Source organism: Microcaecilia unicolor, chromosome 11 (genome assembly GCF_901765095.1).
Source record: "Microcaecilia unicolor chromosome 11, aMicUni1.1, whole genome shotgun sequence".
NCBI classification, from domain to species: Eukaryota; Metazoa; Chordata; class Amphibia; order Gymnophiona; family Siphonopidae; genus Microcaecilia; species Microcaecilia unicolor.
In genome coordinates, this window is record NC_044041.1 from 83384798 (window position 1) to 83411794 (window position 26997).

The 26997-nt window shown below is 43.8% G+C and overlaps 1 protein-coding gene across 8 annotated transcripts in view; it reads left to right on the forward strand.

Moving 5' to 3' along the window:
• Positions 1-26997, forward strand: part of ANKRD24 (ankyrin repeat domain 24) — an 84668-nt gene that overhangs the window by 17425 nt on the left and 40246 nt on the right. For 3 of the 8 annotated variants that reach the window (XM_030219275.1, XM_030219276.1, XM_030219277.1), the window contains 7 exons: positions 8397-8527; positions 10120-10208; positions 11437-11501; positions 13976-14033; positions 19898-19968; positions 25319-25425; positions 26179-26366. In XM_030219275.1, coding sequence (XP_030075135.1) covers positions 8397-8527; positions 10120-10208; positions 11437-11501; positions 13976-14033; positions 19898-19968; positions 25319-25425; positions 26179-26366 — 709 coding nt within the window. Of the gene's footprint in view, positions 1-8396; positions 8528-10119; positions 10209-11436; positions 11502-13975; positions 14034-19897; positions 19969-25318; positions 25426-26178; positions 26367-26997 lie in introns of those variants that run through there. The other 5 variants (XM_030219281.1, XM_030219280.1, XM_030219278.1 and 2 more) reach the window with 5 other exon arrangements.

Here is a 26997-nt window from a genome sequence, read left to right on the forward strand (position 1 = left end):
CTACCCAAATGCAGCCTGCCATTGAATTTTATGTGGCCAATAATATCATGGGAAACACTGAAAACATTATTAACCAGAGTTCTGGTGATTTTAAATACTTTATTTCACAAGTATTTTCAGAATTTTTATTTATTTATTAGGATTTATTTAGCGCTTTTTTGAAGGAGTTCACTCAAGGCAGTGTACAGTAAGAATAGATAAAACATGAGCAATAGGCAATTACAGCAGTAAAAATATTTGAAAACAATACAAAGTATGACATGGTATACTAGCAATGCCAACACAATACGTAATAGAACATTATAATTGGTAGTGAAGGGTAAGGCAAAGTTGTAACATATAGATGGGTAAGAAAGTAGGAAGAATTAGAAAGTAAAGTGACTGATTTGAAGAAAGTTGCACATGGAGGAGTGGATAAACATGTCCCGCTGCAGTATGTGCATCCCGAGTCACTCCTTGTGTGTGTGAGTGAGACTAAGAAGTTAGTTACTTCTTCCATTAAAGGCTTGGTTGAAGAGCCAAGCTTTCACCTGCTTCCTGAAGTAGAGATAGTCTTGTGTTAAGCGGAGCCTTTCAGGCAAAGCATTCCAGAGTGTGGGGGCTACTCCGGAGAAGGCTCACTTGCGGGTATCACATCGTGTAATGTCTTTTGGAGAGGGTGTGGTTAGTGAAAATCCTTGGGAGGACCTTAGTGTCCTTGGCGGTATGTGGAGGATCATCCTATTCTTTAGACACTCAGGGCCATTTCCTTTCAGGACCTTGAAGATCAGACATAGAGTTTTAAATTTAGCCCTGTATTGTACTGGTAGCCAATGAAGTTTTTGAATAACCTCTCTAGCAGTTTGTTTCCATCATTTAGTTAAATAGGGACAGATTACAAAGACATGAAGAAATTATACCAACTCATGAACAAACTCCTAGACACCAACTTGGTCACTACCACGAATACAGACATCCCATCTGCAGATAAACTTGCGAAGTACTTCAATGAAAAAATTGTACACCTACGCAACAACAACACCGACATTGAAAACTTCCTTAATGAATTGGCCCCAACCATTGGAGAATACCCGGCAGATCGGACCTGGTTAAACTTCGCCCTCCTTACCATCGAAACAGTTACCCAAGTGATTAGTAGGTTTTCCAACACTCACTGTAAACTAGATACCTGTCCCAGCTATCTAATGAAATCCGCCCCTGACTGCTTCATAGCAGACCTCACATCCCACCTAAATTACATGCTTCAGCAAGGCCTCTTCCCTAAGGAAAATGGCAATATCCTACTCACCCCAATACGAAAAGATACCAAGAAAAAAACAAATGAAATCACTAACTACCGTCCAGTAGCATCTATCCCATTGGTGGCCAAACTGATGGAAAGCATGGTAACCAAACAACTTACAGATTACATAAACAAATTCTCAATGTTACACAAATCACAGTCAGGTTTTTGCCCCCTCCACAGCAGTATTACTCACTCTTCTAGCCAAATTCAAGAAGGAAATAGCAACAGGCAAAAACACCCTTCTCCAATTCGACATGTCTAGTGCATTCGACATGGTAAATTATAATATATTAATAAGAGTACTAGATAAGTTCGGGATTGGTGGAAACATACTTAACTGGATCAAGGGCTTCCTAACCACAAGAACATATCAAGTAAAATCAAATTCAAACCTATCATCACCGTGGAAAGCAGACTGTGGAGTACCGCAAGGATTGCCGCTATCACCAATCCTATTCAACTTAATGATGACCCCACTTGCCAAGTCCTTATCCAACCATGGCCTTAACCTTTTCATATAAGCAGACGATGTCACAATATACATTCCTTACAAAACCAAACTGACAGAAATCACCAACGAAATCAAGCTTGGCCTGAACATCGGATTCATGGGCAAATGCATTTCAACTAAAACTCAATAAAGAAAAAAACTCATTGTCTCATCCTCTCATCCCAACACAGCGCGGACATCCCCACAAGTATGAACACCCCAGATCACACCCTTCCTATCTCAGAGAGCTTGAAAATCCTCGGTGTTACAATGGACCATAACTTAACACTAGAGAGCCAAGTGGCATCCACAACAAAGAAAATGCTCCACTCAATGTGGAAACTCAAATGCGTGAAGCAGTTCTTCCCGAGGGAAACATTCGCAACCTGATACAATCAATGGTACTAAGCCACTTAGATTACTGCAATGGAATTTATGCGGGATGTAAAGAACAAACCTTAAGGAAACTTCAGACCGCTCAAAACACGGCAGCTAGGCTTATATTTGGTAAAACGCGATTTGAAAGCGCAAAACCCCTCCGCGAAAAACTACACTGGCTCCCAGTCAAAGAACGCATCGCCTTCAAAATCTGCACCCTGGTTCACAAAATCATCTACGGAGAAGCCCCGAGTTACATGACAGACGTGATCGACTTACCAATCAGAAATACATCCGAATCAGCACGATCTTATCTAAATCTGCACTACCCAAGCTGCAAAGGACTTAAATACAAAACAACTTACACATCTAGTTTTTCCTACATAAATACACAACTGTGGAACGCATTACCAAAATCACTAAAAACCAACCTGTTTAAAAAGGCATACCCTACCGATCCAACTTAAATGCCTAATCTCTGCAACACAACCAAACTAAAGCACATAATGGACATAACACAACTCTTCCGTTCTCCGATTCCCTAATGTGGCTGTGCCACATGAACTTGATCTTACCACAACATCACCCTATATTTGTTCACACTGGAGCCTGCAAAGGCCTCTCCGGTACTATGTAAGCCACATTGAGCCTACAAATTGGTATGAAAATGTGAGATACAAATCTAACAAATAAATAAAATAAATAAATAATTTTATTTATCACAGAAGGCTCTGTGCATTCCCAGTTCCAACATTAAGGGCTCCTTTCACATAGCTGTGTTACTGATTCCCAGAATGGCAAATGCAACAAAGCCGATTCAGTTCCTATGGGCTATGATCCATTTCCGATCTGACGAAGAAGGGCAACCTTCGAAAGCTAATCAAGAAAGCGTATTAAGTTATGTCCAGTAAAAAAGGTATCATCTTATTTTCTTTTCCATGTTTTATTTTGTTTTATTTCTATTGATTACCTTTAAAAGTGGATTAACACGGCTACCACACCTCTCTACTCAATAAATTTATTGAAACGGAGGCCTTTTTGCATCAGTCCCAGTGTAGTAAGGGACTTTTCTTTTGATGCTCAGTGACTAGCTGGATGGGCCACCTGAAAGTTGCCCCTCAGAACTTGTGCCCCTCCACCCCCAAGCCTCATGGTCTCTCATAGTCCTGAATCCTCAGGCTGGAGAGAATCAGATTTCCAGAGTTAGATTTCCATTAGAGCTGAATTAACCCTGGGAGAGAGAAAGCCGATCCAGCACTGAATTATTTACCAGCCAGGGTTCCATCCAATTTTTGCCTAGATGCTCTGTGCTTGGATTGGATATAGGCAATTTTAGAAGCATAAGGGAGGTAATTTAAGGAGCTTTTAAGAGAGCCAGGGTTAGATAGGAAGGAGGCGGCTGTTGAGAAGCTGCAGTGTGGCGGGTCTCCCAGGTTCCTCTCTAGTGCACATACACTCATCCTCTCTCTTGCATTCTCACACCTTCATGCTACATCTCTCTGTATATTTCTTTGTGACCCACTGTCCTTTCTTCCCTCATCTGCCAGCTCAGTACCCCTCCTTTTCCCAAATGCAGGTCCAGTTTAAGGAAACAGCATTCTAAAGTAATACAAAAAGGGGTCATTTTAAAAGCATTTTCCACACGTGAAGCATGCTTTACACACAGAAAAGGGCTCGTCTACTGCACGGTCCGTTTAAATGTGTATACTGAAAGGATGGCATGTGCTTATATGAGCACTGCCTGTAGATGTTATCTGGGCAGAATAGAGATGGAGTTTTGATGTTTGAGCCTAGTTTAGAAAATACACAAGCACATACATAGGAGTGAATTTATATGCTGTTGGGGCCCATAGGTATTTATATTACTTTTAAAAAAATAGGCAGAAAGAGGTGCTTTTGTGGACATTTCACATAGGCATTCGTTTATAAAATTGCTCTCAAAGTGGTTACAAGAAAAAGAAAAAGGGAGAAAAATATTCCTCTTCTCTCTCTGTCTTTGTTGTTCTCCATTCTTTTTGCCTCACTTTCCAGCATTTCATTTGCTTGTTTCTCAAGTCTTTCCTACTGTATTTTTTCTTCTTCTTTCTCTTCTTGCGTTCAGGGTTTTTGGTCAGCTTATTATTGGTTTTAGAAATTTGTTTCTTAGTCACAGCTCAGGCCTATTATTATACTTTCTGTAAGTCTTTAGACCAGGTATTTTCAACCCAGTCCTTGGGACACTCTAAGCCAGTCAGGTGTTCAGGATACCCACAATGAATATGTATGAGATATATTTGCATACTATAGAGCAGGGGCGTAGCCAGACTTCGGCAGGAGGGGGGTCCAGAGCCTGAGGTGAGGGGCACATTTTAGCCGCCGCCCCCCCAACACTTTTGACCCTCCCCCCGGCGCCACCGACCCTCCCCTTTCGACCCCCCCTCCCACTGCCGCCAACCCTCCCCTGCCACCGTCAGGTACCTGTGCTGGTGGGGGTCTCCAACCCCCGCCAGCAGAAGTGCTCTTCAGCACCGGTCTCCTGGCTGGCGTGTTGCTGCAGCTGATCTGGAAGGATTCTGTTCTGAGTGAGTTGTCCTGACGTCCTGCACATTCCTACGTGCAGCCCGCACTTAAGAACGTTAGGTATTATTAGGAAAGGAATGGAAAACACAAGCAAGGATGTTATAATACCTTTGTATCACTCCATGGTGCGACCACACCTCAAATACTATGTGCAATTCTGGTCACCATATCTCAAAAAAGATATATTAGAATTAGAAAAGGTACAGAGAAGGGCGAAGAAAATGATAAAGGGGATGGGACGGCTTCCCTATGAGGACAGGCTAGAGCTCTTCAGCTTGAAGAAAAGACAGCCGAGGGGAGATATGATAGAGGTCTATAAAATAATAAGTGGAGTGGAATGGGTAGACATGAATCACTTGTTTACTCTTTGCAAAAATACTAGTACTAGGGGGCATGCATTGAAGCTACAAAGTAGTAAATTTAAAACAAAATCGGAGAAAATATTTCTTTATTATTTCTTTATTCTTTATTCTTTATTAAACCCTGGAATTCATTGCCAAAGAATGTGGTAAAATCAGTTAGCTTAGCGGGGTTTATAAAAAGGTTTGGATAGCTTCCTCAACGTAAAGTCCATAAACCATTATTAAAATGGACTTGGGGAAAATCCACTGCTTATTTCTAGGAAAGCAACATAAAATGTATTGAACTAGAGATCCAAGATGGTGGTAATACAGGAAAGCTGAGGAGAATGCTCTCTTATTAAAAGTTTGAAAATTTTCCTTTTCCTCGAAACGAACATGCCGAAGAGGAAGGGCAAGCTTAAGGGACCTCCTCTCCCGAAGCTAGATGCCCCCTCACCGGGTCAAATTTCTATCTCAGCCTATTTGGTGTCAAGCCCGCATACGGGCGCTTCCATTACCGGGGCGAGGAAGAGCCCTGGTCAGGAGGGCAAACTTTCGCTCAGCCCCCCCCCCCCACTCCCGCGACCAGACGGTGCAACGGTACCGAGAGCACAGATTAGTGGTGACTCGAAGGGAAGCGATGGATGGAAATTCTGCCGAGGATACTCCTTGGCTTTCAGTGGAGCGAACTCAGCAATTTCCAATTATGGCGTCGGGTGAGGCAACGGTGGAAGTTGTTGCTGCTGATTATTCTGAAGAGGAGATTTCTTTGTGTGCCTTGGTGATTCAGCCACTGAAAATACCACAGGAAATATCACTGGAATCCATTTGGACTGCTCTTGAACCCCTGCACAAGGTCTGTTCTTCTTTTGTTACTGTGTCTCTAAATAATTCTATCCAAGTAAGAGAAGTTAAGAAAACTATTGAAAATGTCTCCGTTAAACAAATTAAACTGGAAATGGACATGGTAAAAGTTCAAGAGCATCAAGCTCAATTTGCAGGAGATCGATTACTTCTTCATCGCAAAATTGAAAATTTAGAGAATATAACAAGGAACTTAAATTTACGAATACTCAGTTTTCCACATTCAGAGTTTCTTGCTCCAAGAGAAATGTTTCATAAATTTCTAAGAAAGAATTTTAAATATTCAGACCAATCTTTACCACCAGTTCAGAAGTTATATTACCTAAATACAAAAATTAAACAACAGGACACTCAAGAACAACAGGAACCATCTGTGGATATATTAGACATCTCTACGTTCTTGGAACAATCCAAAGAGGAAATTAAAACTAGAGCTACACTTGTGGTCTCCTTTGTATTTCTTCAAGATAAAGAAGCCTTATTAAGACTTTATCTTCAAAAGACTCATTCTGAATTTCTAGGGGGCAAAGTGTCAGTTTTTCCTGATATTTCTAAATGGACTGAACAAAGGAGAAAAAAATTCTTGGAAATGAAACAAGAGACTCTTTCACTAATTGCTCATTTCCAGTTGAGATTTCCATGCAAATCCATTCTTTTCTTTTCTTTAAAGACAAAAAATATGTGTTCTTTGAACTTCTTCAATTACGTAGTTTTTTTAATTCACAGAGTAGCAGGGAGGAGAACCAAATGTTAAGGTGTAACTACCTGTATCTTTCTTTGTAATATTTCCTATATCCAACTTCCTTTGGATGTAATCATGGATTCCTCTCTTATTAGTGGATTAAATAACCAATAATTTAATTTACAGTTGTTACATTTTTCAGAATGTATTTCTCTTGGAAATTGGTATATTCTTTGAAAGATTATAATATTTTTGTATTTAATTGAAACATTTATACATAAATAATAAAAAAATGTATTGTACTGTTTTGGGATCTTGCCAGGTACTTGTGACCTGGATTGGTCACTATTGGAAACAGGATGCTGGGCTTGATGGACCTTCTGTCTGGGGAACTGAGTTCAATTCCCACTTCAGCTCCTTGTGACTCTGGGCAAGTCACTTAACCCTCCATTGCCCCTGATACAAAATAAGTACCTGAATATATGTAAACCGCTTTGAATGTAGTTGCAAAAACCTCAGAAAGGCCGTATATTAAGTCCCATTTCCCTTACCCAGTATGGCAACACTTATGTACTTATAACTTACCTTGAGCTACCAATAAAAAGATTTAAGCTAAATTATAAATACAATCAATGGTGTATTCTGTGTGAGCTAAAATTACATTATAAATACAGTCAGCGGTGTATTCCCACTAAGCTCAACCATAGTGCTGTGATTTCTCTGTAATAACCCAGTTAAAATTATGACATACCCTCCATGCAGAAAGGGACAGGGAAGAGAGAGATATGGGAGGGAGAGAGAAGGATGTATCAGTTTGGGGGGGGGAGGGAATAGAAAACAGGGAACAATAAAGACTGAAAAACTACAGAGACTGACTGGGTATAAGAAAGGCGTTGGCCACAGCACTGCTCAGAGGAGTTGGAAGGCTTTGAGAGAAAGTGGGAGGAGAGAAGGGGGATGATGTAGTCCCTGCAGGAGGAAAGCATCAGCTGGAGAGAATGGCAGCAGCTTGGGAGTTTATGAGGAGTCTGAAGGAGGTCTGCTTCTGTGTCTCCGATGTCTCTGTATGTATGTCCACCTCTCACCAACCCTCTGCTTTCTTTCTCTGTGCAAAGACGTTTAGCTAGGGCTGTTACTGCCAGGTTCTAATCTGTCAGGAAACTAAAGGCATTCAGATGGCCCTGTGGCATAGGGATTTGCACTGTGGTAAGCGTGCCATAGGATTAAAGAATTGGAGGAGGAAGGGAAATGGGTCTCATCTAACTTTGGGCATGTACATTTTTATCATCCCAAACACTGATCTCTATCCTCACAGGTCCATATGTTGTTTTGTAACACCACATTCAAAAAGTTAATTCACTGGAATTAAACACATTCTGTCCATTCTAAGTGTTAATGTTTTACAGAGTGCAATTACTTGTTTGACAAAAACTCTTTTAGACCTGTTTATTTTTAACCATGTAGTCCAGGTGCCAAAAACCTCAGACTGAATCATTTTATAACTGTCTCTATTCCTCTGTTCTCTTTCCCCCAGCTCTTCTTTTCTTCACTCTTCCTCCTTGTCTTAATCTTTCTGCATTCCTCCCTTTCCTCTTTTTTTATCATTCCCTCCATTCTTTACTCTTCTGTGCTCTGTTCAGTTTCCCAGCAATGAGCCCTTTACCTGACTTGAGGCTCAAAGTAACATCTCCAGATTAAGTTAATTTTGCACGTACCGTGACAAAAATTAACCTCGCACCTATGCCAGGGTGTGTTGGAGGCACCGTTCTGAGTGTCTTGGGTTTTGTTCCTGTTCAGAGCCAAGACTGGAATAAGTACGATGAGAAGCTGATGCAAGCTGTGGATTATAACGACCCTCCAAGAGTGACCTCCTTGCTCAGGAAGAAGAATCTGGTGCCCACTAAGCTTGACTCTGAGGGCAAATCTGCGTAAGTGTCTCTTCCAAATGTTATAATTTATTAAGCTTGATATACCACTTAGTTTGCCACACAAGTCAAAGTAGTTCACAGAATTAAAAACATTAAACATTAAAGACAACAGAAAAACAAGACCAACTATAGAAAGGAACTCCATTGTCCGATAGGAGAGAGACACTTATTCATGCAAGAAAACAGTAAAGGTACATCAGTCCAATCTTATTCTATGCTCTCAACTGCAACCAATCTGCTCACCATCCTAAACAAGTCCCATTAACAGTCATGGACAATTGAAAGAAAAAGGATTTCAGAAGGGAACAGATGGTCGTATATGTTCTTTCAAGTCGGATATAGTGAGATAAAGAATTCCACAGTAAAATGCAGTTTCTTGTGGATTCCCACTTTGCACGAGATGCAGTGGGTAGAACCACTCTATTACCATGAATGGATTGCAAAGTCCGTATTGGGGTATTAACTGCTCTCCTCCCAAGCAGGAAGTTTAATGCAGAACTAATAGAGCCTACTTTCCAGTAAGCATTGCTCATATATGTAGATCCCCCCCCCCCCCCCACACACACACAAAAATTCTTCTCAGGATCCTCTTAGACTCCCTAACATCTCCTGAAGACTTGGTAAGGAGAGAACCCCAAACACAAAGGGCCTGATATCCAAAACCATAGATATGGAGGACTTAACGTGTAGTGGTGGCAGTCCTCGTTCTGTATGGGTATTCAGTGCCCTCACTATCTGAATGGAGGCACCAGAAGCCAGAATCGTACCTTGTGTGGCACATCTCCTGGTGCCCCTTCCTTGCCTACTTGCTGCAGCCTCCATAGGCAAGCCTGGAAAAGGAGTTGTTTTTGTGCCCCTGTCTCCCTTCCTTTCTCCCTCCTGCAGTACCTCAAGTGATCTTCACAGGCCTGCAACTGGGCCTTCTTTCTGCCTGGTCCTGCCTTCTGAAGCAACTTCCTGTTTAGCAAAAACACGGTGCCTTGTCGAGTCTTGAGTCTTGATTTATGTTATTGTGCATTGTTTTATATATATCGCAGCAATAAATTTTAATCTGATTGATCCTGTAGTTTGTCCAAACTTCCTCCATTCCCTGGAACATACAGTAGATGTTCATATGCAGGAACATAAATGTCTATATGGGCCATTTTGGACATCCATTTTTCCTGAAGCTGTCAAAGAGCCTGATATCCCTTGACAGTTTTACTTTTGGGGGTGAGATCAACCACTGGGAGATTAAGGAAACAAATCCTCCAGTGGAGCGCTGCTCAGAGCACTTTTCTGATGCCTAGATGTTCTGGGTAGCAGATCTAAACTTAGACATCCATCTTTTTAGGACATAGCCAGCCATTTGCCTCCTGAAATGGGGAATAGACATCTCCATTTTGAACCCACCTTAGTCCCACCCAGAAACACACCTAGACCATACCCCTTTCCATATGGAATGTTCTCGGTTTTAGATGTCCATATCCCAGCTTTGTAAAATCGGGATTTAGATGTCCATACAGTTTGAACATGTAAATGTCAGTTTATGGATGTATAAAACCCAGCAATGCTTCTAAAATATGCACTATAGTGACTGGGTTTTGTCATAGGTTTCACTTGGCGGCAATGAGAGGGGGCCTGGAATGTATGGAGGTGATTCTTGCTCACGAGGTGGACATGATGATTACAGATGGCTCAGGTAAGAAAAAACAACTCAGGGTAAGGACTGACATCATCCTTCCATGAGCACAGTTCTGCTGCTGATTCTCATCTTTCCAAGGTGAGACCCGCTTTTGAGTAGCAGCAGAATCAGAGCATTTCACTGCTATCTCAATACAATCCCAGTGAGCAGATGCCCACTCACCAAACTTAAGTACATAAGTATTGCCACACTGGGACAGACCAAAGGTCCATCAAGCCCAGCATCCTGTTTCCAGCAGTGGCCAATCCAGGTCACAAATACCTGGCAAGATCCCGAAAAAGTTCAATACATTTTATGCTGCTTATCCCAGTAATAAGCAGTGGATTTTTCCCAAGTCAATTTAATAATGATCTATGGACTTTTCCTTTAGGAAGCCGTCCAGACCTTTTTTAAACCCCACTAAGCTAACCACCTTTACCACATTCTCTGGCAACTCCACCATAACTAGTTCCAGTCCTGCTGCACAGCCATGCAGAGGGACTTGAATTCCATTTCCAGTTTGAAAGGACTAGAGATACCACAAAGGAAGAGTTCACAGCCCTTGGGGGCAGGGCCGCCGAGAGACTGGGCCGGGCCCGGGACAAGGCCCCCCCGGGCCCCTGGCCCTGCCCCCACTGCCACCCCCCAGGTTGTCGTCGCCCCCCTGAGGGGGGCCCGGCGCCACAGTCCCACCCGCCTCCGCCACCGGGCCCCTTCCACCTGAACCCCCGCCAGCAGAAGTGCTGTCTTCTGACTCCGGCGTGCGCGGTCCACACAGACGCGCTCCTCTCAGCTGATCTTTGCTGTACTCTGTGCGCACAGAAGCCCTGCAGAGTACAGCGAAGATCAGCTGAGAGGAGCATGTTTGTGTGGGCCGCGCACGCCAGAGTCAGAAGATAGGACTTCTGCTGGTGGGGGTTCGGGTGGAAGGGGCTCGGTGGTGGTGGCGGGTGGGACTGCGGCGCCGGGCCCCCTTGGAGGCCCGGGCCCCGGGAATTTTGTCCCCCCTGTCCCCTCCTCTCGGCGGTCCTGCTTGGGGGAGGGGGAGGAGTATAGTCACCATGCTATGACGACACCTAGTGGCAACATTCAGGGCCCATGATCTCCCAACCAAAGACTATCCCTACAACAACTGGGATAGATGTGTTGTGAGGGTTATAAACTAGTGGAAACATTTCCATCTGGTTGCATTTTCCTCTAATCTTTTTCTATGTGCCTGTGACATATGTGTCTTGTTACTCGCCAGGCCTCAATGTTCTGCATCTGGCAGCCAAGTATGGCCACCCTCAGTGTGTCAGGAGACTGCTCCAGGTAAGCTAAGTGTGTGGCCACCTTCAGTGTTACAGGAAACTCCTCTAGGCAAGCCAAGTACACACTAAGGCTACCCTTAGTGTGTTAGGAGACTGTCCTAGATATAAGCCAAGCATGGGGCCACCCTCTGTGTGTCAGGAGACTGCTCAAGTAAGCTGAGCAGATGACCACACTCTTAGATCAGCAGACTGTCTAGATAAACTGAGTGTGTGATCAGAGGTTACTGTTTTGAAGCTGGACCAGTAGTATTATGTGCCCAGATCAAATGTGCCACATATTATATCACACCTTGACTGTAAATTGTTGATCTTAGATCTTTCCAGCTAAGCACAGACATCACCTAAAGTTAGAAGAGAACACAGCAGCAAGCATAAACATATGAAATAGGCAACACCTCCTGTTTCACATCCTTAGTCCAATTAAGTAGCTCAGAAAATTACAGATAACTCAGGACCTCCAAATTCTACTCAAAGTGCCAGCGGAACTAGGCATTTGTCCCACAGAGGTAAATGGGAAAAATTTTCTTAATACGCCTGACCCTTCATTAGTTAGAGCACATTTTTGACATACTCACTGCACAGTGAAAAGAGCATCGGAAGCTCAGGGTGTGTTGTTTGAGAATATGGATTCCAGGATGGGATTTAATATAAAGAAGTGCCTTTGCCAAGCAAAATGAGCCATAACCCCAAAAGAAGATGTATTGTAATTTGTTATATTTAGGAATGTCATCTGCTAGGCTCCAGGCACTGCAGATCATCCAGAATGCAGCTGCATGTTTGATTATGAAGTATCAAAATCTACTCATATGACTCCTGTCTTGAAGGAGCTCCACTGGTTGCCAGTGGCGTAGAGTGAATTTTAAAGTTTTGTCATTGATTCATCATTGTGTATATACTAATGTATTTTGTTAACAGTTTGAACATGTGTATTCCAAAATGCTCTTTAAGATTAGAAACTGCAAAACAATTATCCCTTCCATCTGCAACAGCATATCATTTGTGATGGGCCCCTTGTAGCCAAGACCCACTTCATTTTATCTTCTCTGTTATTGAAAACTATTTAGATTTTAGTAGTTGATATCAGTGAGAATTCCTATACTACTGACTAAAACCAATCATCAATGTATGGTCTTTAAAGATACTACTTGCATACCAGTTATGTGAAAGTACCTCTACAACTTAAACCATTAGCTTCTAAACAATTCACAGACAGTGTCTAGTATGCTCAGTGTCAAGGGTACGGCTCCTCTTTAAAGTTAGGGTAATTTGCTCAACACCCTCTTTGTGGTAGCTTCTTAGGGAAAGATCCTTCTTTTCCCTCCGGTAATCAATGCCTCTGTGTTTCTTTCATCATTCAGGCTTATTTGGGTGGAAAACATGTTGATTTAGAGGATTCTAGGACATTTGCAAATTAGGAACCTTTCCATTCTCAGACTTATGCAAATCCCTTACAAACAGCTTTGGCTAAACACAGATGTAGAGTCTTCCCTCCCCTCTTTTTCAGGTCTCTCACTCCTGGTCACTGGTTGGACTGAGACCCTCTTCATAGAGCATGGGGGTTTCAATCTAACAGCCTACTCCCCTTAGACAGGACTTTTTCTCACAATCACCTTATGGTCCTGTCCTCCACCCCACGGCTGTTAGTTTACGGCTTAGCTCTAATGATACAGTGTTACCTCCGCACCATGATCCAGTCCATTCTGTATTCAAAACAGGCAGAATCATTCTAGTATTCAGGTAAGTACCTTATCTGTTCTTTAGGGATCCTTTTTTTCGGGGATTAGGCCCTGAGGTTTTCAGTCCAACTTGATCCTCTCTGGCATTCTTCCTTCACATTCTTTATGGATTTTCTTTTTGGGGTCATATCCCCATGGTTTCAGCTCACCTTAGTCCATCTCCTGAGAGTCTGCTCATGAGTCACTCAGCATCTATCTATCTTCCTAACTCCTCCTGGAAGGTGCTCTTTGTAGGGCTGCTAATTGCCCCCCCCCCCCCCCCCACACCCCTTCTGGGCCTCTCCTCCTGGTTCTGAAAGGGTCCTGTAACTTCTCCAGGGTGTTTCTTAAAGGGAATCCACTGAAGGGTCTTCCCCAGCCCCTATGTTCCTGGCCTTTGCTGGAGCTCCCTCTAGTGACTCCCTTTACAGCATTTCACTGGTGTCCCCATTGGAGCTCCCTCTAGTGACCAGATAATGGCAGGGCATGTCCTATACTTACCACACATACTGAGACCTTTACATGTACTTTTTCCATTGCAGGGAACAAGCTCCCAGGTTATTTAAGACTTTGTGCAAACATTCAGCAATTTAAAAAACTTTTGAAAACTCACTGTTTTGTGAAGGCTTTTCTGGAGGGATGATATTTTTCTCTGGTTATAATTCTGTTTGATATGTATTTGTAGCTGTACAATTTTAATTATGTTCAATTGTAACCCGCTTTAACTAAAATAACTTGGGTATGTTTTGTTTTTTTTCAGGAAGCCTGCCCGGTCAATGTGGCTGATAGCAGTGGGAGGACAGCTTTACATCATGCAGGTTGGCAGAAGGAAGATTTCTCCTCAAAGCATTGCTCTCTGAAGAGAAAAAAAGGATAGACAGTCACTGTAGACATGAGTTTGTAGGTACTGAAGAAGAGAGAAATGCATACACTGATAGAAAACTGCAAAATAATCTTATCTATTGCTGTATGTTACATCCATTGATAAAACAGACATATGACCTTCAGGCAGGCTTAATTTATTCAGTGTCACAGTGACGTAACTGGTGTGGTGGATCAATGAAATGATATTTTTGAAACAGTGTGAAGGTTGTGTTTTAACCTGTGAATTTATGTGAAGGTCATTTCCCCTTGAGGCAGCAGGACAAGGCACCGCAAAACGGTGGGGGGAGACCAGTTGATGTACATCAGAAGCTAAGTGATATTTGATAAAAATGTACACTAAAAAATCCTTTCAAAAAACATTTTAAAAAATGGAAAATATTTGAAGTTTATAAGTTCAGTTAAAGACTGAGAGGTTTTTTAAAAGCCGATGAAGGAGTTGAAGGTGTATATGAAAACTAGCACCTGTTCAGTTGTGAGGCTTTTTCCCCTCCTTTTTTCAATAAAATATTATGAGAAGCCCCTTGTGGTCAAAAGCACACTCCATATGAACTCTGCTCTCCCATGATACAACATTTTTCTTCTTATTGAGGTTTTATTAAATTCTCTGATTAGACCATGGAGAATCAGAGAACTTAGTAAAACCTCAATATGAAAATTTTTTTTTCCTTGGTCCAGACTAGCTAGTTTACTTGACAGCATACTTCCTATAAGAACTCTATGGATTAAAGGTCCTTTATAGTGCCTGTGTTACAGCACATGGCCAACATCCACACTTACAAAAAGCTTTGCCTTCAAGAAAGGCTCAGAGACCATTTTCTATGGTAACCTGTAATCTCAGTCTCAACATTTGGGCTCCTCCTTAAGTTAGGGTGACTTCTCCTCAGTTATCAGCTCCTGCTCTTGACCCCCTCCTTGTGAACTTCCCATGGTAACAGGTTGTAGTTTCTGTATACTTGTGTCACAACCTCCTTTTCTGGGGAACACAATGCTTTACTATTAGGATTCAGCAGGATATGCAAATTAACCACCCCTTAGGCAAATTACAGTTCCCTTAGCATTCCTTACTCATGTAAGCAGGGAATTCTTCTTTCAGCTAATAGTTTCTCAAATCACTCGTCAACTGAGCCCACTTAATATGGGACCTGGGTCTTAGTTTAGAACAGCCTCTTCCCCTGGACAGGACTTTCAACTCTCACTTTAACTTTACAGTCCTGTCCTCCACCCCACGGCTATTAGTCCAGTTCTTATTTTTTTCCCTCCAATGCTTCTTCATAATAAAGTTCTAGAACATTATTATCCTCATTATCACCATTTATTTATTTATAGCATTTATATCCCACATTTTCCCACCCGCAGACAGGCCCAATGCGGCTTACAACAGTAAAGGGCTGAAATGGCATACATTAATTTGGCATAAACAATCAAGTACATGGAAGTAGGAGTGATCAGTAAGTAATTACAGAGAAGGGGAAGGGGTAAGAAAGTGGAGGATGTCATTAAGATAGGTACAGTTCAACAGTTAGGGATGCAACGACGGGACTTTAGCGTAAGCTACTCCAAATAAGGTGGTCTTGAGTGCTTTTCTGAAACTCAGATCGGGAGTAGTTTTTACAGATTTAGGGTAATCCATTCCACAAATGAGCACCGACATAAGGGAAGGTGGATGCGTAAGTGGCTTTATACTTGAGGCCAGAACATGTAGGGTAATGGAGAGTTAAGTATGAACGAGATGATCTGTTAGAGTTCCTAGGTAGTAAGTTGATAAGGTTATCCATATAAGCTGGAGTTTCTCCGTAGAGGATTTTATGCACCAGGGTGCAAACTTTAAAGTGATCCGGTCTTTAACGGGTAGCCAATGTAGTTTCTCACGCAGTGGCCTTGAACTTTCGAACCTCGATGTTCCATAGATCAGCCGTGCAGCAGTATTCTGAGCAGTTTGTAATTTTCTTTGAAGCATTTCTTTGCACCCTGCATAGATTCCATTGCAATAATCAAGGTGGCTTAATACTAGTGTTTGAACCAGATTGTGAAATACATCTCTAGGGAAATAAGGCTTTACACGTTTCAGTTTCCAAAGAGCGAAGAATGCTTTCTTGGTGGTAAAGTTTGTTTGTTGCTTCAGTGCTAAGTTTCTATGTACTATTACTCCTAGGATTTTTAGAGTCTCAGAGATTGGCAAGGCAAGCTCAGGAGTGATTAAGGTGGGCGGTTTCTACTTGTTATGGAAAGAGGAGAGTATAAGGCAATGGGTTTTCTCACTGTTGAGTTTTAACTTAAATGAGTTGGCCCAAGCAAGCATGGTGTGCAGCCCCAGTCTGATTTCACTGTGTATTTCGCTTAAGTCCTTTCTGAAAGGGATATAGATTGTGATGTCATCCGCGTAGATGAACGGGTTGAGACCAAGATTTGAAAGAACTTTTGCCAGAGGAGTCAACATGATGTTGAAGCGCTTGGTCTTATATAGATCCTTCTTCTTCAGGGATCAGGCCCAGGGTTTCTAGTCCAATTTGATCCGCCCTTTGGCTTAGGTATCCTTTCTTCTCCTGCTCCTTGGAGGTCTATCTAGTGACCAGTTCCTGGGATTTACAGGCTTTCAACATGAGAGCACCCTCTAGTGGCCTCCTCGGAGTAGGGCATGTCCTGTGTTTATCCCAATATATTGATCACATTTCAATGTTGAGAAGAATTGTTTTCAATACTGACATAGTGGAGTTTGACTAGGATTTTGTTGTGACATTTGCTTCACTCCTTATGATTTGAGATTTATCAATGAAAGTAAGTCCGTGGCATAAGAGCTCACGCTGGCTTCTTCCACTTTACTGAAAGGACACAGCACCCAGCCATGAATGCAGGATGTGCCCTATTGACACTAGCATCTGCCAACTTGGGGGCTGATGCTCAAACCCTTTTTTGTGGCCATCTTTGCAAAACCGCATAGTGCAACAATAGCGCTGAAAAATTGCTAAGCGATGCTCAAATGAAATGATATGCAAATAATATGCACAGTTAATTTACGCTAACAAACCAAAAGCAAGGAGAGGAATGTGACTGGCATATGCGCACAAGGGTTTGCAGTAAGCACAGCTCTTGTGCTAGGGTTACCAATTTACTTTGACAAAAAGAGGACACCAAAAGTCATGCCCCTCCCCTCCCCACCCCACCCCACCCGTCACACCCTCTCCCCACTCCACCACACCCTCTGCCATGCCCCCACCCCCATGCCACACAGTCACCTTGATCCCCCCCCCCCCCCCCCCCCCAAAGAAAGCTTCCCTTACTCCCTACCCATATTCCATCCATGATCCACCTCCCCTCTCCTACTTTATTGTGCCTTGGTGGTCTAGTGGCTTCTTTGGGGCAGAAAAGGATCCCACTCTTTCCTGCCCGGTGATGCTGCTGCCTGCTCACTGCCGGTGCTGCTTCAAAGTAGCTGCCAAAATTTCAAGCGGTGTGACCTTGCAAGACTTCTACAAAAGTCTTGGCAGCCATTTTGAAGTGGTGCCGGCAGTGAGCAGGAGCAGCATCACTGGGCAGAAAAGAGTGGGGTCCTTTCCTACCCTGAAGATGCCACTAAGCCACCAGAGCACAAGGTAGGGGAGGGGAGGACACCCTGAGGCCCGACAGCACTAACCAGCCTGCCTGCAAATCCAGATAAACGGGCAGGCTGGAAAAATCCGCCCGGACGTCCAGCGGAGTCCTCAAAAAGAGGACATGTCCAGTTAAAGCCGGACATATGATAACCCTATCTTGTGCGCATGTCCAGACCAAACTGTAAGTGCAAGCACACATCAGCACTGTTCTTCTGTGGTTTTAAATATGAGACTTTCAAAAATTGCACCTACAAATTTTGAAAGGCTCATATTTAAGCGCAGAGAAACAGATGCCGATGTGTGCTTTCACTTTCGGTTTGCTCAGACTTGCACACGTTTGTTTCTCACTATCAGCACTTAAATTTGCACGAGTGCTTTCTTCTACTTGCAAAAGAAGACATAACCCACAGTTTAGTGTGACAAGCTGAGAAGAAATCCTTCTGAAACCTTTCTATGCTTCCCCTGACCTGGCAGTAAATTTTAGGCATTAGAACTATCATTTTCTTCTGTGCATTGCAGCTCTTTCATTTGTGCATTAGGAAGGAATATTTACTGACCTCATTAACATCCATTTAAATACAATTTGTGGCCATCTTTAGTGTGCATATTAACACTGTTGCTCAAGCTCTCTGAGCATTCGTTGCTGTATAACGTGTGCTCAAACCTGGTGTTATTGCATGTTTACACTGGTGGTGGCTATGAGTATTATCAGCCTCTTGGTGATGTCAGTGTTTGTCCCTCCCCTATCCCAGCATTCCCTGAGCTCCAGCAGTTGGCCCAGCAGTGTTGCCAGGTGGGCGGTTTTACCGCCCAATTGGGCGGTTTTCCGCGACCCGCCGCGGGAAATTTTTGCCCGCGGCGGGTTGCAGTTTTTTGGGCTGGTTTTTGTGCTTCGGGCGGTTTTTTTAGGTGGCTTTTTCGGCCGCGGTGGGCGGGGTTAGTGACGTTTGTGGGCGGGGTTAGTGACGTTTGTGGGCGGGGTTAGTGACGTGGGAGGCGGGGTTAGTGACGTGGGAGGCGGGGTTAGTGACGGGGAAGGCGGGGTTAGTGACGGGGAAGGCGGGGCCGATGACGGCGGGGGCGGGGTTGATGACGGCGGGGGCGGGGGTGTCAGGGGCGGGGTTTGAGTTTGGGCGGGTTTTGGGCTGGATTTTGGGCTCCTTTAGGCTGGAAAAATATTTTCCACCTGGCAACCCTGTGGCCCAGGCTGTCACTGGGATGACCACTACTGAATCTGGAAGGCAAGACTTTGCTTGGATCTCTTAGGGGTCCTTTTATTAAGCAGCGCTGAAAAGTGGCCTGTGCTATTTTTAGCAAGTGGGTTTCCTACCTGCTGAGGCCACTTTTAGCACAGTAGTAAAATGGGTATAATTTCTATTTTACCATTAATTGCCATGTGATAATTTCCCAATTAGCAAATGACCATTAGGATGTGACCCCCTTCCCACCAGCTATTTACTAGGCGGTAAGAGCTCCCACGCTAATTGGTCAGCACGTGGTGATTTACCTGTGCTACTCAATCAGTGCAGGGCACACCTAATCTCTGCCTCCAAACACATCCTCCGTTCAAAAAAAATATTTTAGCACGGGATTGGTGTATGCTGATCCCAGAACTACCACGGGACGCCTGAGCGCATCCCGTCGTAGTGCCTTTTTAGAGTGTGGTAAGCACATGTTAATGCTTACTGCCACTTTGTAAAAAAGGCCCCTTAATTTCCCCTTTTTTTCTTAAATCTCCCTTGCTCCCACCATTGGGGATGTCACATTGCTGATAAATCAATAGAGAGAAATTTGTGGAGCTGTCAAAACTTTGGCAAAAATGAGGCACCTTTTTTCCTAGATTTTGAATAGGTTCCTTACATGGTGCTTAGTGAATAATGCTTTGAAAAGGAAAATAAGGTGAAGCCTTTTAATTAGATTAATTTAATACATATTTTGGCTGCCTTTTGGAAGCCAATATCTCCCCTAGATCAGGACAATAAGAGCAAAAGATAACATATCAGCACTTGCTGCCACGGACTCTGTTTTACTTCTTTTCACTTTTTTTTTTTATTCCCTTCATCTTTCTCTGTCTACTCACTCATATTTTCTCACATTCCCTCCCTCTTTTCACCTTTCTCTCATGCTCCCCTCCTGTTTTTCCTTTCATGGTCATCTTGTGCCTTCCCTCTCACGGGTCCCACTATCTGGCTTGTTTCGCTCATTAGCTTTGAGTGGCTGCATTTCCTGCACAGAGCTCCTATGTGATTTCAAGGCAGCGTTGAATAGTAAAGATCAGGTAAATATCCTTCAGCATTTGGACTTAAAAAAAAAAATCAAGTTATACCTAGTCAACTGCCATGAAACAAGGAGGATCGGTGAATGCTCTTGCATTCTACTGGTGCTCATTATGGGGTCCTTTTACTAAGGTGAATTAATCGATTTAGCGTGCGCTGATTAGCGTGTACTAAATGATAAGACATCCATTAAATTCCTGTGGGCGTCTTATCATTTAGCATGTACTAATCATTAGAGCTCGCTAAATCTGTTAGCGTATGTTAGTAAAAGGACCCCTCTATATATTTTGGAAAACTTGTACAGTGATGAAATGGCAGATGCATTTAGATTGCTAGGATGTGGCCCAAGGCAAGATGCTGCCTGAGGCAGTGCTGAGATGTTGCCCACTCCCCCTGGGGCAAGTTCTGGCATCTCCCCCCTTCCTTCCTCCACACTGTACCCCGAGTTTACCTTCTTTCTCCATATTCCAAAAGCCGGCAGCGGCAGTGATTCCCATATGCTGCCTGCCACCGGCCTGTTCTCTATTGCAGCCGCCTCTGAGGAAACAGGAAGTTACATCAGAGAGGCGGGCCGCAGTAAAAAGAAGAGGCGAGTGCCGGTGGCAGGGCAGCTTATGGGAATTGCTGCCGCCATTGGCTTTTGAAACTCGGGAACCAGGGTGGAGGAAGGAAAAGGGAAATGCCACTTGCAGAAGAGTGCTGCCTGAGGCTCCTGGATGTATACATTATATTTTTTATATATTTTTTTTTGTATTTTTAAAGAGTTTCTTTTAACATTCAAGGACTTGAATGTTAAAAGAAATGCTTTAAAAGTACAAAAATATATATATATATATATATAAAATATAATGATAAAAAAACACATTTGAAGACCAGTGACGATTGGAGAGTGGAGGCCAAAATCAATGGGCAGACTGGAAGGACAATACAGGTCTTTTTCTGCCATCACCTACTATGTTACTATCAGGCTTATTTTCGAAAGAGAAGGACGTCCTTCTCACAGGGTCGCCCAAATCGGCATAATCGAAAGCCGATTTTGGACATCCCCAACTGCTTTCCGTCGCGAGGACGACCAAAGTTCCCAGGGGCATGTCGGAGGCGTAGCAAAGGCAGGACTTGGGCGTGCCTAACACATGGGCGTCCTCAACCCATAATGGAAAAAAAGGGCGTCCCTGACGAATACTTGGACGACTTTACCTGGTCCTTTTTTCTTACGACCAAGCCACAAATAGGTGCCTGAACTGACCAGATGACCACCGGAGGGAATTGGGGATGACTTCCCCTTACTCCCCCAGTGGTCACTAACCCCCTCCCACCCTCAAAAAAACATCTTTAAAAATATTTTGTCCCAGCCTCAAATGTCATACTCAGGTCCATCGCAGCAGTATGCAGGTCCCTGGAGCAGTTTTAATGGGTACAGTGCACTTCAGGCAGGCAGACCCAGGCCCATCCCCCCCCCCCACCTGTTACACTTGTGGTGGTAAATGTGAGCCCTCCAAAACCCACCAGAAACCCACTGTACTCACATCTTCACCCGTAAGGGCTATGGTAGTGGTGTACAGTTGGGGGTAATGGGTTTTGGGGGGGGGGTTGGGGGCTCAGTACAGACGGTAAGGGAGCTATGTACCTGGGAGCAATTTCTGAAGTCCACTGCAGTGCCTCCTAGGGTGCCCGGTTGGTGTCCTGGCATGCGAGGGGCACCAGTGCACTACGAATGCTGGCTCCTCCCACCACCAAAGGGCTTGCATTTGGTCATTTCTGAGATGGGCGTCCTCGGTTTCCATTATCGCCAAAAATCAGAAATGACCAAGTCTAGGGACGACCATCTCTAGGGACAACCTAAATGTCAAGATTTGGGCGTCCCCGACCGTATTATCGAAAAGAAAGATGGACGCCCATCTTGTTTCATTAACCCCGCCCCTTCGCCAGGACGTTTTGTGAGGACGTCCTGAGCAAAACTTGGGCGTCCCTTTCGATTAAGCCCCTCCACGTTACTATGATGAGAGCCCCATGACTCCGCCAAACGGATGTCTTCCAAAAAAAGATTTTCTTTAATTGCAAGTATCACAAGCCCAGAATCATAAGGTTTGAAAGGTATCATTTGATGGACTTATGCTATGAGCTTGAAGTGAGTTAGCTAACATTAATGCATGGTCATTAATACAAAATACAGAAAATTGGCCATTTTACGGCTGTGGTAAAAATGATCTTAGAGTACAGGACAAGCCTGCAGAAGGGTGCGCTAAGGCTACTATTTACTGCAGCTTAGTAAAAGGACTCCTATCTGTAAATACCTAAAAGAAAAAAAGGTGAATATAAACAATAACTATGTGTTAATCAAAATCCAACATCCATTATGAGTCTTAGCATGTTAAGAAAATGTCTGTTTTTAATCCTTTATTTACTAGATTATTTGATGTAAAAGATGAGGTATCATATTAACCAACTGAAAATATCACTGGTGTACATTTAGACATGACTACTTATTTATAAGCATTTACTGCATCTGGTACACGTCTTTCAAACTGCATTTCCTTATGAATTGTATCAAAATACAGTGGTGGAAATAAGTATTTGATCCCTTGCTGATTTTGTAAGTTTGCCCACTGACAAAGACATGAGCAGCCCATAATTGAAGGGTAGGTTATTAGTAACAGTGAGAGATAGCACATCACAAATTAAATCCGGAAAATCACATTGTGGAAAGTATATGAATTTATTTGCATTCTGCAGAGGGAAATAAGTATTTAATCCCTCTGGCAAACAAGACCTAATACTTGGTGGCAAAACCCTTGTTGGCAAGCACAGCGGTCAGACGTCTTCTGTAGTTGATGATGAGGTTTGCACACATGTCAGGAGGAATTTTGGTCCACTCCTCTTTGCAGAACATCTCTAAATCATTAAGAGTTCTGGGCTGTCGCTTGGCAACTCGCAGCTTCAGCTCCCTCCATAAGTTTTCAATGGGATTAAGGTCTGGTGACTGGCTAGGCCACTCCATGACCCTAATGTGCTTCTTCCTGAGCCACTCCTTTGTTGCCTTGGCTGTATGTTTTGGGTCATTGTCGTGCTGGAAGACCCAGCCACGACCCATTTTTAAGGCCCTGGCGGAGGGAAGGAGGTTGTCACTCAGAATTGTACGGTACATGGCCCCATCCATTCTCCCATTGATGCGGTGGAGTAGTCCTGTGCCCTTAGCAGAGAAACACCCCCAAAACATAACATTTCCACCTCCATGCTTGACAGTGGGGACGGTGTTCTTTGGGTCATAGGCAGCATTTCTCTTCCTCCAAACACGGCGAGTTGAGTTCATGCCAAAGAGCTCAATTTTTGTCTCATCTGACCACAGCACCTTCTCCCAATCACTCTCGGCATCATCCAGGTGTTCACTGGCAAACTTCAGACGGGCCGTCACATGTGCCTTCCGGAGCAGGGGGACCTTGCGGGCACTGCAGGATTGCAATCCGTTATGTCGTAATGTGTTACCAATGGTTTTCGTGGTGACAGTGGTCCCAGCTGCCTTGAGATCATTGACAAGTTCCCCCCTTGTAGTTGTAGGCTGATTTCTAACCTTCCTCATGATCAAGGATACCCCACGAGGTGAGATTTTGCGTGGAGCCCCAGATCTTTGTCGATTGACAGTCATTTTGTACTTCTTCCATTTTCTTACTATGGCACCAACAGTTCCTTCTCGCCCAGCGTCTTACTGATGGTTTTGTAGCCCATTCCAGCCTTGTGCAGGTGTATGATCTTGTCCCTGACATCCTTAGACAGCTCCTTGCTCTTGGCCATTTTGTAGAGGTTAGAGTCTGACTGATTCACTGAGTCTGTGGACAGGTGTCTTTCATACAGGTGACTATTGCCGACAGCTGTCTGTCATGCAGGTAACGAGTTGATTTGGAGCATCTACCTGGTCTGTAGGGGCCAGATCTCTTACTGGTTGGTGGGGGATCAAATACTTATTTCCCTCTGCAGAATGCAAATAAATTCATATACTTTCCACAATGTGATTTTCCGGATTTAATTTGTGATGTGCTATCTCTCACTGTTACCAATAACCTACCCTTCAATTATGGGCTGCTCATGTCTTTGTCAGTGGGCAAACTTACAAAATCAGCAAGGGATCAAATACTTATTTCCACCACTGTATCTGTAACAGCAGCAGATACAGGATAAAAAGTAGACATTCTGGTCAGTATTCATCTGGCAGCGGTCAGTATTTTTGTAATTGCTGACTATTACTGACCAAACTTGACCCAGATATTCAGTGCTGGGCTATGTCTGGGCACCAGCATTAAATATCTAGGCCTATCCGGGCATGAACTGGTCGTCGGCATTTATGTGGCTCCTAGTCGATTATTCAGCCAGGACCCACAGAGCCAGGATCTCCATAAGACACTTACATGGGTCCCAGGTGAATATCAGTGAGGAGCCACATAAAGGATTTGTCAGGTCCTTATAACTCTCCCCCCTTGTTCTGATCTCCCTCAGCTCCCTGCTTCCACCCCCCCTCAAGAGCAGCCCCTCCAAAATCTGGCCACTTTCCGACCCCCTTCCAGCCTGTCCCCCACCCTCCCATGAGCTTTCCCCTCCCTTCCTTATAACACTTAGCCTACCGGTAGGCCCCCCCAGGCCTGCCTTTGGATTCCTGATGGTCTTGGGGGGTGGGGGTGGGGAAGGAAGTTGGGCAGGCGTGAACTCCAGTCACTCCTGCCTATGCCTGCTTCAAGCACAAAATGGCTGCCACAATCTTCAGCAGTATTCTCACGGCACTACCTAGCCTCTCCTGCCCAGTTAAACCCTTTTGAACATCGGGCGGGTTTTCTTTTTATGCTATGACACAGATTGGATGTTGGATTTTGATTTAAAAATCTTTTCTTTTTTTTTATTCACCCTTTTCTCTTTTAAATGGATAGTTTACAGGCAGACATGTCAAGAGGTTAGAAGAAAAGGGTGGAGCTGTTTGTTCCAGAAAACCAACAGCTCTCACATCAGAGCCTCTTCTATGCCCTCATTTCCAATTTCCTAGTTGCACCGTCTCTTTGGAGATATTCTCATGTTGAGAGCTAGAGGGGAACGTTACAAGGTGACAATATTTGTGGTGCCACCGACTTCACTTGGTTGTGTGTTTAGAAATCTAACATGCTAAATAGTTTGAGATATCACAGGAGAGAGATCATCCACCAAACCCAAAGAATCTCTGCTTTCAGATGTTATTGAATTCAGACAGGGCTCTCAGATTCCACTCTTCCCATGGTTTGCAATTTCCTTGAAGGCCTGTCTTCTCACCTTCCTTTCCTTCTTCTTAACATTATCCTGTCTTGCTCTTGCTATCACTTGCTTCTGTCCCTGTAGGATGGATCCACTCCTTTGATTCTTGCAGCCCAGATGAGTCACTCAGAGCTGTGCCATTATCTGCTACACAGAGGAGCCCAAGTGAATGCCAGAGACCTTCAGGGCCGGTAAGTTGTTCCTTACTCCTGCATGTAGACCCTGTAACAAACTTCTCAGCGAGGGCAGCTGAAACATAAGTGAATCCTTCTGCTGGGGGGGCGGGCAACCGTTATACACAGAGGGCCACATGACTGTCAGTACTACCCGTAGCGGACTGCAACATTACATAATGTTGGAACCGGAAATGCACAGAGCTCTGTAGGCCTTCTATGAATAAATAAATAAAAATGAAACTAAAAACGATGGAAACAAATTGCTAGAGTGGCTATTCTGAAAATATTTGTGAAATACAGTATTTAAAATCACCAAAACTCCAGTTAATAACATTTTCTATCTATACTTTCCAATTGGGGGGGCCGCATAAAATTCAATGATGGGCCACAGGTTGTTCACCCCTTTTCTAGTGAGACTCCCTGGAGTACAGACAAACTCTATCTTCAAGGGTAGCCTGGAGCACAGGTGAATTTGTGCATCATAGATTGCTGTATCCTTGAATTCTTCTTTGAAAAGAGCAGTAAATATTACCTTTGGAGGTTACCGGACACATAGGTGAGTCCTTTTGTGAGAAGAAGCTCACATCTGCAGACTAAATTATGAGACTTTCCAGGCTGGATAGAAGATCGGGGATGTCTGTAAAGTGAGAAATGTCATGTCTGCAGATGTTTAAAGGTTGAGGGCTAAGCTTGAGATGCAATGCAAGACCTTCATCTCCTGCCATACTGTAGCCTAAACCTATGTCCATGTGTCCTCTGCTATTCTAGAACAGCATTGATGCTGGCCTGTGAGAATGACAGCGTGGAGACAGTGGAGGTCCTGGTGCACAGTGGAGCCAGAGTGAGCATCGTGGACTCCCTGGGGCACGATGCAGTCCACTACAGCATGGCTTCAGGAAATGCACTTATCCAGCACTTCCTACAGGAAACAGCACACCAGAAGTCCTGGGCTAGCGGTAAGTGGATTAACACATACCTGCCCATATCCTGTCTGCAGATTTCAGATGAGGCTATGTTTCCACTGACATCAGAACCCATGACTGTCAGAGAAGGAAGACAGCTCCTGGCCGGTTAAATAGTGCTTAACTGGCTATCCACAAATATTCAGCAGGAGGTAGCTGGTTATCTCCCACTGAATAATCCTGGTCAGCGCTTAGCAGCTAACTAGTTATATCCCGCGATATAACTGGCTAAGTTTGGCAGCCAAATCGGGCCGCAAAAATAGCAGGCCTATCTTTGGCTGCTATAAACTTGAACCGGGCAACAGTGAATATTAGCTTGGCTGGTTAAGTTTATACCGGCCAAAATTAAACCAGATATGCAATGCCGATCACCGGAAATGGCCCTGCATTGAATACCTGGTTTCACTGCCAACCACGGGAGATAGCTGGGCTGCCTCCTGCAGTCTGAATATCAGTCCCTAGCTGTCCTAAAATCACCTTCTAAATGCAGGTGTTCTGTTATAGAATTCCCTTCATAGTTAGCCAAGGTGAAACTCATACCCCAATGCCAGATTTAAACAATTTGTAGCTTGGGAACCTTGAAAACAGCGATCCCTATGTGCCTGGGAAAATATTAGTGTCAGCA